Source organism: Ascaphus truei, chromosome 2, assembly GCF_040206685.1.
Source record: "Ascaphus truei isolate aAscTru1 chromosome 2, aAscTru1.hap1, whole genome shotgun sequence".
Taxonomy (NCBI): Eukaryota; Metazoa; Chordata; class Amphibia; order Anura; family Ascaphidae; genus Ascaphus; species Ascaphus truei.
Window position 1 is genome coordinate 114,361,204 of NC_134484.1, and position 13,151 is coordinate 114,374,354.

The 13,151-nt window shown below is 39.6% G+C and overlaps 1 protein-coding gene across 4 annotated transcripts in view; it reads left to right on the forward strand.

The window, feature by feature from the left end:
* The window catches only part of ATP6V1H (ATPase H+ transporting V1 subunit H), a 106,907-nt gene extending 106,074 nt beyond the window's left edge, over positions 1–833 (forward strand). For all 4 annotated transcript variants that reach the window (XM_075584362.1, XM_075584370.1, XM_075584375.1 and 1 more), the window contains exon 15: positions 270–833. In XM_075584362.1, coding sequence (XP_075440477.1) covers positions 270–330 — 61 coding nt within the window. In that variant the 3' untranslated portion in view covers positions 331–833. The remainder of the gene's footprint in view (positions 1–269) is intronic.
* The last annotated feature ends 12,318 nt before the right edge of the window (positions 834–13,151 follow it).

Below are 13,151 nucleotides of genomic sequence, written 5' to 3' on the forward strand. Positions count from 1 at the left end.
TAAATCGGGGGACTCCCGGAGGTAAAACACAGATGGTTATGCTCCTTTAGCTCCTGGATTTAGAAAAGTTTGATCAAGTAATTAGACAATATATAGATAATCGAACATTGCTAAATAATGCTGTGTGTTTGGAAACACAATAAGGGCTTTGCCACTGGATCCTACTGTATTCTCGGCTACAAGACAACATGAACATTATATGTTGAAATGAGTTCTCTAGAGTACCTGTTCTGTTAGCTAATATATTTTCTGTACATTATGTATTTCAGGGAGTACCTGGGAAAGCAGTTACAGTCAGAACAACCTCCAGCAGTCACTGCAAGAAGTTAAATATTTCAATCCATCTGCTGTATCCTGCACGACTGGCTTTTATATCTAGTATTCATTTAAATATTTTCCTGTTTTTTCGGTAACATCTGCCCTGGTCTGTGCAGACCCATGTTCATCTAGGTTTTATGTCCTCTCCCCATCCCCCTTAAAACAAGTAAGTACCCTGTTCAAGTGAAATCTAAATGTTGTTAAATTGCCGTTGTAGTATATTACTGTTCAAACTTTACACTGGGGGGTTGAAGGAAATTGGTTTACACGCGTGCTAAATATAAAAATTGAAGGAAGGGTCATCTAGTTTGCATCTTCTGTCATTTATTGTTGCCTGAAAACATAATTAAAAAAAGATACATTCCAAAATAATTGTTTAGACGATATGTTCCTCCCCCCACGTAAGCCTCTGAATAAACAGATATTCTAGATAAGATATCGTTACAATAACAAATATCAAGATCATTACGTACTGTACATAAAAACAAATAAATGGCTACAGAAATGAGACCATATGACTGCCTACTTGTATTTTTCAGTAAAATAGATGTCCTATGAAGATTTCTTGCAAGGTTTTCTTCTCAGCAAGGACGCAGCACACACATGGTAAAAATATATAGATAACATCTGTAAGTAAATTTCATATTACACCAGCGATATTCAGCAAGGGTTCCGTGACCACTCCTCAGGGCTTCTGCGGCCACCAAGGGGGAGGGGAGGAGAGAGAGAGAGAGAAAGAGCTGGGACAATTGGGACATAGCAGTGACCCAGCGGCTCCGAAGTTCAGCAGCAGCTGCCCGGTCACTGCTATCCTTCCTCTACCTGCTCCTGTCGGCACCAGACGTCTCATCAAGTTCCGGCTGACAGGAGGGAGAGGAAGGATCAGGGTAGCAGCGTGTGTCTGCACTTAGTGTGTGTCGGGGGGGGATGGAAGAAGAGGGAGAGACGGGGGGGGGGGGGTGTATGGTTGGGGTAACCGAGAGTTTCACAAACCACTGCATTACACCATAAAACATGAACACTGTATGGCACTCACATTTACACTGCTAAAGGAAGCACATACAGTACACTTGGCATCCACAAATGTTGATTCACCCTCGGCATCTGATTCTCCAAGGCAGTGCTGTGCTCTTAATCCTGCAAGCTCTACCTGCAACTGCTGACCCAAGAACCTCTCCTGACTTCATGGCTGCAGTCCTGAGAACGAGATCCTCCAGCAGATTACACAGCAGAATTAGCCAGAATAAACCACAAAAAAAGTGGTACTGTATAGGACTATACCTGCCGGCAGCAGAGGGACTTTAGAAGAAGAAGATCCACAGTCACTGGCTAACACATTGGAATCAAGAGGCCTAGGAGTAATCCTGAAAAAAATAAAATATATAGACACAGACTCATCAGACACAGTTATAATGTCGGTTTCCTCTTTTCCCCTGTTTGAGCAAAAAACTAGAATTAAGTTTTCTCCTGAACAGTGAAATAAATGCTAAGGCAAAATGGGACAAACTATCTTTAAAATGGATGGAAGTGGATGGGACTAAGAGCAGTCCTGAGGGCAGATGAACACTGCTACCAACAAGGATATAACACAGGAGTGCTCCAGCACCCCACCAGTACCTTCTATATAATATGTTGTCTCTTTATGCACATTGATATAAGTGGTGTATACGTGTGTACAAGGGGAATGGGAGAAAAAAAAAATAAGGAAAATAACTGTTGGGATGAGGCTTTCCCATCAGGGGGGAGGGAGGGGTTACATATTCAGTTAAGAGGGGGAGAGTCAATCCACAACACATGTATTATTCTGCATTGCGAGGGGGGGTGGTCATTATGAACAAGGGAGGGGGGGGGTGGTCATTATGAACAGAGAGGATTACCTTAAGGAAGCTAAACGTCTTTTGGGAGATAATAAAACATATGAAATTCTAAAAAAGAATCCAACTAAAATATTCATTAAGGAATTACAGATATTATTGGAAAAAGGTAAAAATGTAGGCATTTTAACAGAACACGAGTATAAGTTTCTGTTTAATGAATATCCACAACTGCCAATTTTCTACATATTACCAAAAAACCACAAGTGTTTAAAACAACCCCCGGGCAGACCAATTATCTCCGGAATTAACTCCCTAACGTCCAATCTGTCAGCCTACATTGACACCTTACAAGGTTATGTAAAATCTTTAAAGTCATATTTGAAAGATACTACAGATGTGCTTGAACTCCTAGATACTATTATCTGGAAGGAAGACTATATTATGGCCACTATTGATGTATCATCTTTGTATACTTTGTCCTATGGTGGCGCTACATCAATGATATCATTTTAATTTGGCAAGGTGATCAACATGATCTAGATTTGTTTTTGACAAATATGAATACAAATACCTATAATTTACAGTTTACATCTATGACCAGTAAAATTTCATTGAACTTTTTGGATTTGAACATTTATATAGAAAATGGTTTTCTTAAAACCAAGTCTTTTTTTAAAGACGTGGACAGTAACAATTATATTCTGCGTTCTAGCTGTCACCACCACTTTTGGATGGACAATGTTCCATATAACCAATATAGAAGGATGCGCAGAAATTGGACTGACGAAGCAGTCTTTGAAGATCAATGTGACACATTAAAAACACGGTTCTTAGAAAAAAACTATAGAAAAGACATCCTAGATACAGCATTCACCAAAGCAAAGGCTTTGAATAGAAAGGATCTAATTGTACCCATTAGTAGACAGACAAATATGAATAAGAATTTTGACACTGCATTTTTAACTACCTTTAATAAAGTAGCAAATAAAATAAGTAAAATAATCCGCAAACATTGGCATATTCTGCGCAATGACCCTGTTTTAAAAAATGAAATTCCAGAAAATCCAAAAATAATTTTTAAAAAAGCAAGAAATTTAAAAAATATTATTGCTCCAAGTGCACTTAAAAAGTTGGAAACTAAAAATAATGGGTGGTTCAAAAACTTGAAGGATTTTATGGCTGTTCCACTTGCAAAGCCTGAGAATATAAACAACTAGATAAAAAGAATTTCAAATGTAATAATCGCAAGGAGGATTTCAAAATAAAACAATATATGAATTGCTATATAGAATATGTCATTTATGTCTTAGAATGCCCATGCGAGTTACAATATGTGGGAAAAACGAAAAGGGCCATTAAAAGCCATATTTTAGAACATATAAGCAACATTAGACGAGGTGTATTAACACATAGTGTTTCTAAACTTTGCAAATTTCCACAATTCCAGTTCTAGAGGTCTGATGTTTACTGCAATTGAGAATGTAACACAGCACTGGAGAGGTCGCAGTAGGGATTTGGATCTAAGCAAAAGAGAGATGTACTGGATACATAGATTGAACACCCTAATACCAAACGGTCTAAATGCCGATTTTGAAGCGACACCATTCCTTTAGTCTCATATCTATTGCTACTGATCTAAATATGTCCATTGAATTATATGTATCAAAATTCTATAATAATATTATGTCTTATATGATCTTGTTTATCCTTCACTATGAATTTCTGGTTGTATCACCTAGTATACATTCTTTGATTAGGAACCTCTCAATATGTCTTATTAATATGTATTTTACTAATTGATATTTTTTCTCTCTCTCTCCCATAATTAATGAGCCATTTGCCTTATATTATTGATTTATTTCATTTTATGTATTGTACTTTTTGTAATCATCAAGTCTAGTTTTTTAATTATATCTATTTTATTTATATTTATTTAGTGCGTCGTTCATTTGATCGCAGTGTTATGTACCCTTTAAGGGGGAGAACCTGTGTTAAACTGATTAGTTTATTGATTAATTAATCTCACACACTATTTAGAGTGTGAACCTACTAGGGGTGTGATTCTGCTCCTGAGCAAGCTGTCGTAGTACAGCGAAACGCGTAGAGCCTCCCACAGCATAGCTGTACTACAGTTTTTGCTGCTCCACAACTGAAGGCACCGAGTCTGCCCTGCGCTTTTGCCGTCCGCTTCCTGGTTCGCTCAAACCGGAAGTCGTCAGTCCCTGACAGGACGTGACGTCAGACGCTCTCCATCGCGATCCGACGAGGGGGAACTCTGAAGTGGCTTCAAACTTACCATCCGATTCCAGACTAATCTACTGCCTCAAGTAAACCCTTTTGTGAATTCGTTCTATGTACATATTGTGAGTACATTTCTTATGTGTTTTTAACGTATAAACCTGTTAGTTTTTGATCTACACTATGGTCTCTCCTGGTCTTCTATGAAATTCAACGTGAGTGGAAGTCTTCACGAATCATCATCAATTTCAACTCCTGTTTTTGCTGTTTTATCACTTACTTGTTGTAAGTAGGCATTCTATTAGAGCCAAGACTTATCTGCACCATCATTGTTTGCTCTTCTTTTTGGGGTGTTCCTGATACCATCGCTCCCTTCCTACCCTGGATGCTATACTACTTGTAAGGGAATCTGTACATATTCCCTGTGAAGGTTGAGAATCATTTCAGCTACACCTTATAATTCACTTTATTAATTATTTGCACTATCACTGTTGTCTAGCGCCATTCTAAGTCACTGGGATTCATAACTGTTTCTGTATTTGATTTGGTGGCTGCTTTTCACTTTAATCACTATTTGTATTCACTATGGAAGTTGTTTCACCTAACATTTTTGCTAAAAGACAGTCTAGACACTTATTATTTAATTTGAGTGAAACTAATACATCACATACACCTGTCACTAATGATCTTTTAGAGGAAGAATTTCACAAATTAGAAAAACTATTGATCAAGGATACTAGAAGATGGTTAGATTTAAAAATTTTAAATAAATATATTGAATGCCATAGAATTCCTAGAGGTTTGAGATTCTCAAAAAATCCCTCATCTAATTTAGATGATGAGGAATTTGTTAAGAATTGGAATGAGACAATAGATAAATGTTCTTTTAATTTAATGACATCTTTGATTAACCAACATAAAAAACATATCAAAATGATTGATGAAGAAGTTACTATTATAGAAAAAAAATTGGCTCATTTAGAATAAAAGATCGCGATTTAAAAAGAAAAATTGATAAACTTGAAAACGAACTATTTACTAGCAAGTCAAATACATTTTTAAGAGATGAGGGAGATTACTTAAGAGGGGAACAAAGGGATTGGAAGAAAAAGAAAAATTACCATCCGTTAGAAAGATCAGAATATAGACAAGAGGGATTGGGTAATGATCATTACAAAACTTCTGAACAACCACCTGCTAAATCCCACTCTACAAACCCTTATATTAATGATCATAAACGACATTTTGCACCTAGGACACCTTGGAGAGATACTAAGGACTCTAGATTTGTGTATTCTAACCCTGGAAAAGACTCTGTCCCACTCTAACTCTAATTTCATTAAAGAAAAAGAACTTCAAAAAGAGAAAGAATACCATAGAGAGAGAGAGAGAGAGTCTCAGAGAGATAGAGAGCAGGGGATAGAGAGAGAGAGAACTACAGAAAGATAGAGAATTTCAAAGAGAGAGAATATAAAAGAAATAGAGACTTAAAAGAAAGGGAAAATAGAGAGAGAGAACAAAAAGAAAGAGAATATCAAAAAGAAAAAGAATTAAAAAGAGGGAATTAAGAAAAGATAGAGAAGATAGGAGGAGAGAGATAGATAGATATGAACCTGCTAGACAATCAAAACCTAGTAGATCTCGCTCTCCCATTGGTGCTACAGGGACTAGTGATTTTTTAGAGATAGAGGATACCCTACACATATGGGAAACAAAAAATCCCTTCACCCCACTCTCAGAGAAAGAAGAGGGGAGTACTCACCCCAGAGGAGAAAGAAACAGAGAGGAAAGCGGGGGAGAAGAAAGAAAAAAGAGAGAATAAAAGATCATAAAAATAATTAAAGCATATTTAATTTGAGTTCTATAAATCTGTCTACCCCACAGTTGAATTTGATTTCCAAGGTTTTATCCTTCGCCCCTACAACTGGGCCAAATTATTTTGAACTATTTTTGGATGCTAACAAATACCTAAGAAAACTTACTGTTAAAAGATTTTTTTTGCGTAAAAATGTTGAGTCTAGGATGACTAATCCTAATCCGGTTGTTGAAAAAGAAACTGAAGTATATAGGCATACAACCCTGAAGAAAAAATCTACCTTTAATCCTACATACTATAAAGGTAACCATCTTGAAGTTTTCTATAATCTAATTACTAAAGACTTTGAGGATTTATCTAACAACAAAAAATCTAAAACTAGAAATAATCTTGACTAAGGAAGAAACAAAGGCTTTGGAAGAAATAACTAATGATACGAATATAGTTATAAAGCAGGCCGGCAAGGGAGTGGGGGTGGTCATTATGAACAGAGAGGATTACCTTAAGGAAGTTAAACGTCTTTTGGGAGATAATAAAACATGAAATTCTAAAAAAAGAATCCAACTCAAATATTCATTAAGGAATTACAGATATTATTGGAAAAAGATAAAAATGTAGGCATTTTAACAGAACATGAGTATAAGTTTCTGTTTAATGAATATCCACAACTGCCAATTTTCTACATATTACCAAAAATCCACAAGTGTTTAAAACAAACCCCGGGCAGACCAATTATCTCCGGAATTAACTCCCTAACGTCCAATCTGTCAGCCTACATTGACACCTTCTTACAAGGTTATGTAAAATCTTTAAAGTCCTATTTGAAAGATACTACAGATGTGCTTGAACTCCTAGAAACTATTATCTGGAAGGAAGACTATATTATGGCCACTATTGATGTATCATCTTTGTATACTTCCATCATGAAAAATTTAGGATGTGAAGCTGTCAGATTTTTTCTAGGGCAAGATCCTGAACTTAAAGAGACACAAGTTCAATTTATTATTGATGGTATTTCCTTCATATTGGAAAAAAACTATTTCTGGTTTGAAGACACATTTTATATTCAGAGATGTGGCACCGCCATGTGAACGAGGTTTGCCCCCAGTTATGCCAATCTCTTTATGGGACTTTGGGAGGAGAATAACATCTGGACAAACGGCATTCTGGTGGCGGGCATTGTCCTATGGCGGCGCTACATCGATGATATAATTTTAATTTGGCAAGGTGATCAACATGATCTAGATTTGTTTTTGACAAATATGAATACAAATACCTATAATTTACAGTTTACATCTATGACCAGTAAAACTTCATTGAACTTTTTGGATTTTAACATTTATATAGAAAATGGTTTTCTTAAAACCAGGTCTTTTTTTAAAGACGTGGACAGTAACAATTATATTCTGCGTTCTAGCTGTCACCACCACTTATGGATGGACAATGTTCCATATAACCAATATAGAAGGATGCGCAGAAATTGTACTGACGAAGCAGTCTTTGAAGATCAATATGACACATTAAAAACACGGTTCTTAGAAAAAAACTATAGATACAGCATTCACCAAAGCAAAGGCTTTGAATAGAAAGGATCTAATTGTACCCATTAGTAGACAGACAAATATGAATAAGAATTTTGACACTGCATTTTTAACTACCTTTAATAAAGAAGCAAATAAAATAAGTAAAATGATCCGCAAACATTGGCATATTCTACGCAATGACCCTGTTTTAAAAAATGAATGTCCAGAAAATCCAAAAATAATTTTTAAAAAAGCAAGAAATTTAAAAAATATTATTGCTCCATGTGCACTTAAAAAGTTGGAAACTAAAAATAATGGATGGTTCAAAAACTTGAAGGATTTTATGGCTGTTCCACTTGCAAAGCCTGTGAATATAAACAACTAGATAAAAAGAATTTCAAATGTAATAATCGCAAGGAGGATTTCAAAATAAAAAAATATATGAATATGTCATTTATGTCTTAGAATGCACCTGCGAGTTACAATATGTGGGAAAAACGAAAAGGGCCATTAAAACCCGTATTTTAGAACATCTAAGTAACATTAGACGAGGTGTATTAACACATAGTGTTTCTAAACACTTTGCAAATTTCCACAATTCCAGTACTAGAGGTCTGATGTTTACTGCAATTGAGAATGTAACACAGCACTGGAGAGGTCGCAGTAGGGATTTGGATCTAAGCAAAAGGGAGATGTACTGGATACATAGATTGAACACCCTAATACCAAACGGTCTAAATGCCGATTTTGAAGCGACACCATTCCTTTAGTCTCATATCTATTGCTACTGATCTAAATATGTCCATTGAATTATATGTATCAAAATTCAATAATAATATTATGTCTTATATCAGGGCTGCACAACATACGGCCCGCCTGGCCTCTCTGTGCGACCCGCAATGAATCCGGCCGGGCGACAAATTAATTAATTAAATAAATTTAAAAAAAAAGAAAGTTTAAAAAAATGGAGCCGATTCCCTGCGGTCCCGGCGCGCATGCGCTAGGCCTGCTCCCCCCCCCTTCTTTGCCCCCCCCCCCTTCCTTGCTCCCAATGTGGGGCGGAAGGGGAAGCACCTCTCAGCTCCTCTGCTGGCCCGCTCTCCCCCCTGCTCCCAACGTGGGGCGGAAGGGGAAGCAACACGCAGCTCTTCTGCGGGCCCGCTCCCCCCCCTGCTCCCAACGTGGGGCAGAAGGGGAAGCAACACGTAGCTCCTCTGCGGGCCTGCTCCCCCCCCTGCTCCTCCCCCTGCTCCCAACGTGGGGCGGAAGGGGAAGCAACACGCAGCTCCTCTGCGGGCCCGCTCCCCCATCCCTGCTCCCCCCCCTGCTCCCAACGTGGGGCGGAAGCAACACGCAGCTCCTCTGCGGGCCCGCTCCCCCCTCCCTGCTCCCCCCCTGCTCCCAACGTGGGGCGGAAGGGGATGCAACACGCAGCTCCTGTGCGGGCCCGCTCCCCCCCTGCTCCCAACATGGGGCGGAGAGGGAAGTAATAATTAAATAATTCAGCTCCTCCAGTGGCCTGCTTCTCACCGCTTCCCTCCGCGGCCAGCTTCTCGCATCCCCCACGAGCTCACCTCCCGTGCCCTCCTCCCCCCCTCCCCCAAGCCCACCTCCCGTCCCGGGCAGCTGCCGCAGGGATATCGGGGGCAGGAGGAGCAAGCGTCCGGCGGCAACCTGCACCCACCCGGTCAAGGTAAGTCACTGTCACTGTTAGTCACTGTCTCCCACCCAGTCACTGTTAGTCACTGTCACCCACCCACCCAGTCACTGTCACCCACTCAGTCACTGTCACCCACTCAGTCACTGTCACCCACCCAGTCACTGTCACCCACCCAGTCAATGTCTCCCACCCACCCAGTCACTGTCACCCTGTCACCCACCCAGTCAGTTGTCACCCACCCAGTCACTTGTCACCCTGTCACCCACCCAGTCACTGTCACCCACCCAGTCACTGTCTCCCACCCACCCAGTCACTGTCTCCCACCCAGTCAGTCTCCCACCCAGTCACTGTCTCCCACCCACCCAGTCACTGTCACCCACCCAGTCACTGTCACCCACCCAGTCACTGTCACCCAGTCACTGTCACCCACCCAAGGGGGGAGAGTGATGTGAGGTGCAAGGGGGGAGAGTGATGTGAGGTGCAAGGGGGGGAGAGTGATGTGAGGTGCAAGGGGGGGAGAGGGATGTGAGGTGCAAGGGGGGAGAGGGATGTGAGGTGCAAGGGGGGGAGAGGGATGTGAGGTGCAAGGGGGGAGAGGGATGTGAGGTGCAGGGGGGAGAGGAATGTGAGGTGCAAGGGGGGAGCGGGATGTGAGCTGCAGGGGGGAGAGGGATGTGAGCTGCAGGGGGGGTGGGATGTGTGTGGTGTGCAGGGGGGTATTGTGTGTTTGATGTGGAGGGGGGTATTGTGTGTGGGTGAGGGGGAGAGATGGGGGTATGAGAGATAGATGGGGAGTATCGCAAAGGTTGATAGTGTTGGGTTCTGGGGGAGATATGAGGATGATGATGATGATGATGATAGGTGCTGGAGGAGAGATGATGATGATGATGATGAGGATGATTATTTTACACGTGCGGCCCAATTTTTTTTTCCTTGGAGCAGTTCGGCCCTTCGCACTTTACGAGTTGTGCAGGCCTGTCTTATATGATCTTGTTTATCCTTCACTATGAATTCCTGGTTGTATCACCTAGTATGCATTCTTTGATTAGGAACCTCTCAATATGTCTTATTAATATGTATTTTACTAATTGATATTTTTTTTTCTCTCTCTCTCTCTCTCTCTCTCTCTCTCCCATAATTAATGAGCCATTTGCCTTATATTATTGATTTATATCATTTTATGTATTGTACTTTTTGTAATCATCAAGTCTAGTTTTTTAATTATATCTATTATTCTATTTATATTTATTTAGTGCGTCGTTCATTTGATCGCAGTGTTATGTACCCTTTAAGGGGGAGAACTTGTGTTAAACTGATTAGTTTATTGATTAATTAATCTCACACACTATTTAGAGTGTGAACCCACTAGGGGTGTGATTCTGCTCCTGAGGAAGCTGTCGTAGTACAGCGAAACGCGTAGAGCCTCCCACAGCATAGCTGTACTACAGTTTTTGCTGCTCCACAACTGAAGGCACCGAGTCTGCCCTGCGCTTTTGCCGTCCGCTTCCTGGTTTGCTCAAACCGGAAGTCGTCAGTCCCTGACCGGACGTGACGTTAGACGCTCTCCATCGCGATCCGACGAGGGGGAACTCTGAAGTGGCTGCAAACTTACCATCCGATTCCAGATTAATCTACTGCCTCAAGTAAACCCTTATGTGAATTTGTTCTATGTACATATTGTGAGTACATTTCTTATGTGTTTTTAACGTATAAACCTGTTACTTTTTGATCTACACTATGGTCTCTCCTTGTCTTCTATGAAATTCAACGTGAGTGGAAGTCTTCACGAATCATCATCAATTTCAACTCCTGTTTTTTGCTGTTTTACCACTTACTTGTTGTAAGTAGGCATTCTATTAGAGCCAAGACTTATCTGCACCATTATAGTGTTAACTTGCTGCACCATCATTGTTTGCTCTTCTTTTTTTGGTGTTCCTGATACCATCGCTCCCTTTCTGCCCTGGATGTTATTCTGCATTGAAGACATACTTGGCGGCACGTTAATATATGTAGAAGTGATATAAGACATGTGTAGCTCCCGAAGTATATGAAAGGCTGTTTTCTGGTCACATAATATAATAAAATGAAAGCCCCAGATAACCTGCAACGATGAATCGGAGAAATAAGGGACATAATGAGAACTGTAGATCCCTTAAAGTAAGTTGAGTTGTATTTACTAAGGTTCGAGTGGGCTATCCCCTCTGAATTTTAGGATATACATGTCCAAACAGAGCTCAGATAAAATCAAGTGTCTTTAAAATAACGGCATGAAAAGAAATACAAAACTGAATAGTAAAGGGTTACTCAGACCGGAGTGAGCAAAAAAAGAGATCCTGGTTCATAGATAAATTACTGTAGGGATGATGTTCTCCCAATAAGTGAGTAGAATATAGATATACTACATTATTATCATCGTTAAAGAAATGTTAGCCAGATTAATATGCACTTAGTTTTAGTAACAGATGACGCCGAGACTTTGTAAGGTCCACAGATATAAATATTAAATCCAGAAAGCGATAGAGCCTCCTAATAGCAACTCGTGCAATGTTCACAGAACACGTCTACCCAGACAAATTCAGCACCCTATTTCCCCCACCCCCGCATTGTCTGGGACCATCGATTCGGAAGCATTGATCACCGAACCTACATCATCCCACTATTTTTTCCCACAATCCACGCTCCCATTTACCCCACATCACCTACTTTCAGTATAGATTCAGGAGAACAAATCGGATAACAAAAACAAAAGATCATGTCATACTACTAAAACATGGGAAAGTTTCCAATCAAAGTATAAATAGCACATAACACTAAAGGAATTATAGCCTGAGGAAGCTTAAAATAGCATTTACAGTCTGAAAAATTAAAGGCTGAAATAAATTTTCTACAGGAGACACACTTTAGCACCAAATAAACACCATCCTACTTAGATAAGCATTACTCACAAGCATACATGTCATCTTCAAAGGTGAAAAAAAAATGGAGAAGCCATAATATTTGACAACAAAACACCAGTTGTCCTTGAAAAAAAGAAAACTGATAAAGAAGGGAGATACTTATTCATAACAGGAACCATACACAACACACCAATTACGGTGGTCAGCATTTATGCCCCCAATGACTTCTCGAGATCTTTCTTTGAAGAATTCTTTGAGAAACTATCAAAAGGGGAAATCTAATTGTAGCAGGAGACATGAATGTAGCTCTAGAAAATATGATGGACAGATCCAGAACATAACAGACAGGTATGCATCTACAAACAAAAAATAAGTCACATTTTCTAACAAAAAATATAAAGCAATTTCTTTTTCTTGACACTTTCTACTCTTCCACACTTTTTTCTCTAACCCCCATAAGACCTACTCGAAAATTGAATACATATTTACAGATCCTGGCACATTTTCACAAATCCATAGTACCAAAATATATACCCTAAAGGTAGAAATTACCCTAGAAACCTGGCATGGACCCACGTCGCCTCACTCCTGGAGGCTCAATAACGCTACTAGTGGCTCCAGAGATTGTAGAGGAAATAAATAGAGAGTTAGACACATATTTTGGACTAAACGACAACAAGGAGACAACTAAAAATACCCTTTGGACAGCGCATAAAGTGGTCATTAGGGGAACACTAATAAAAATAGCATCACACAGGAAGAAAGAAGATTAAAAGCGATTACACAACTATCAAATAAATTGAGTTAGAATACTGTAATAAGTAGAACTATGAACCAGAGACTGGCTGAAGAATTGAGAGTATTAAAAAACTAGAAATCCTA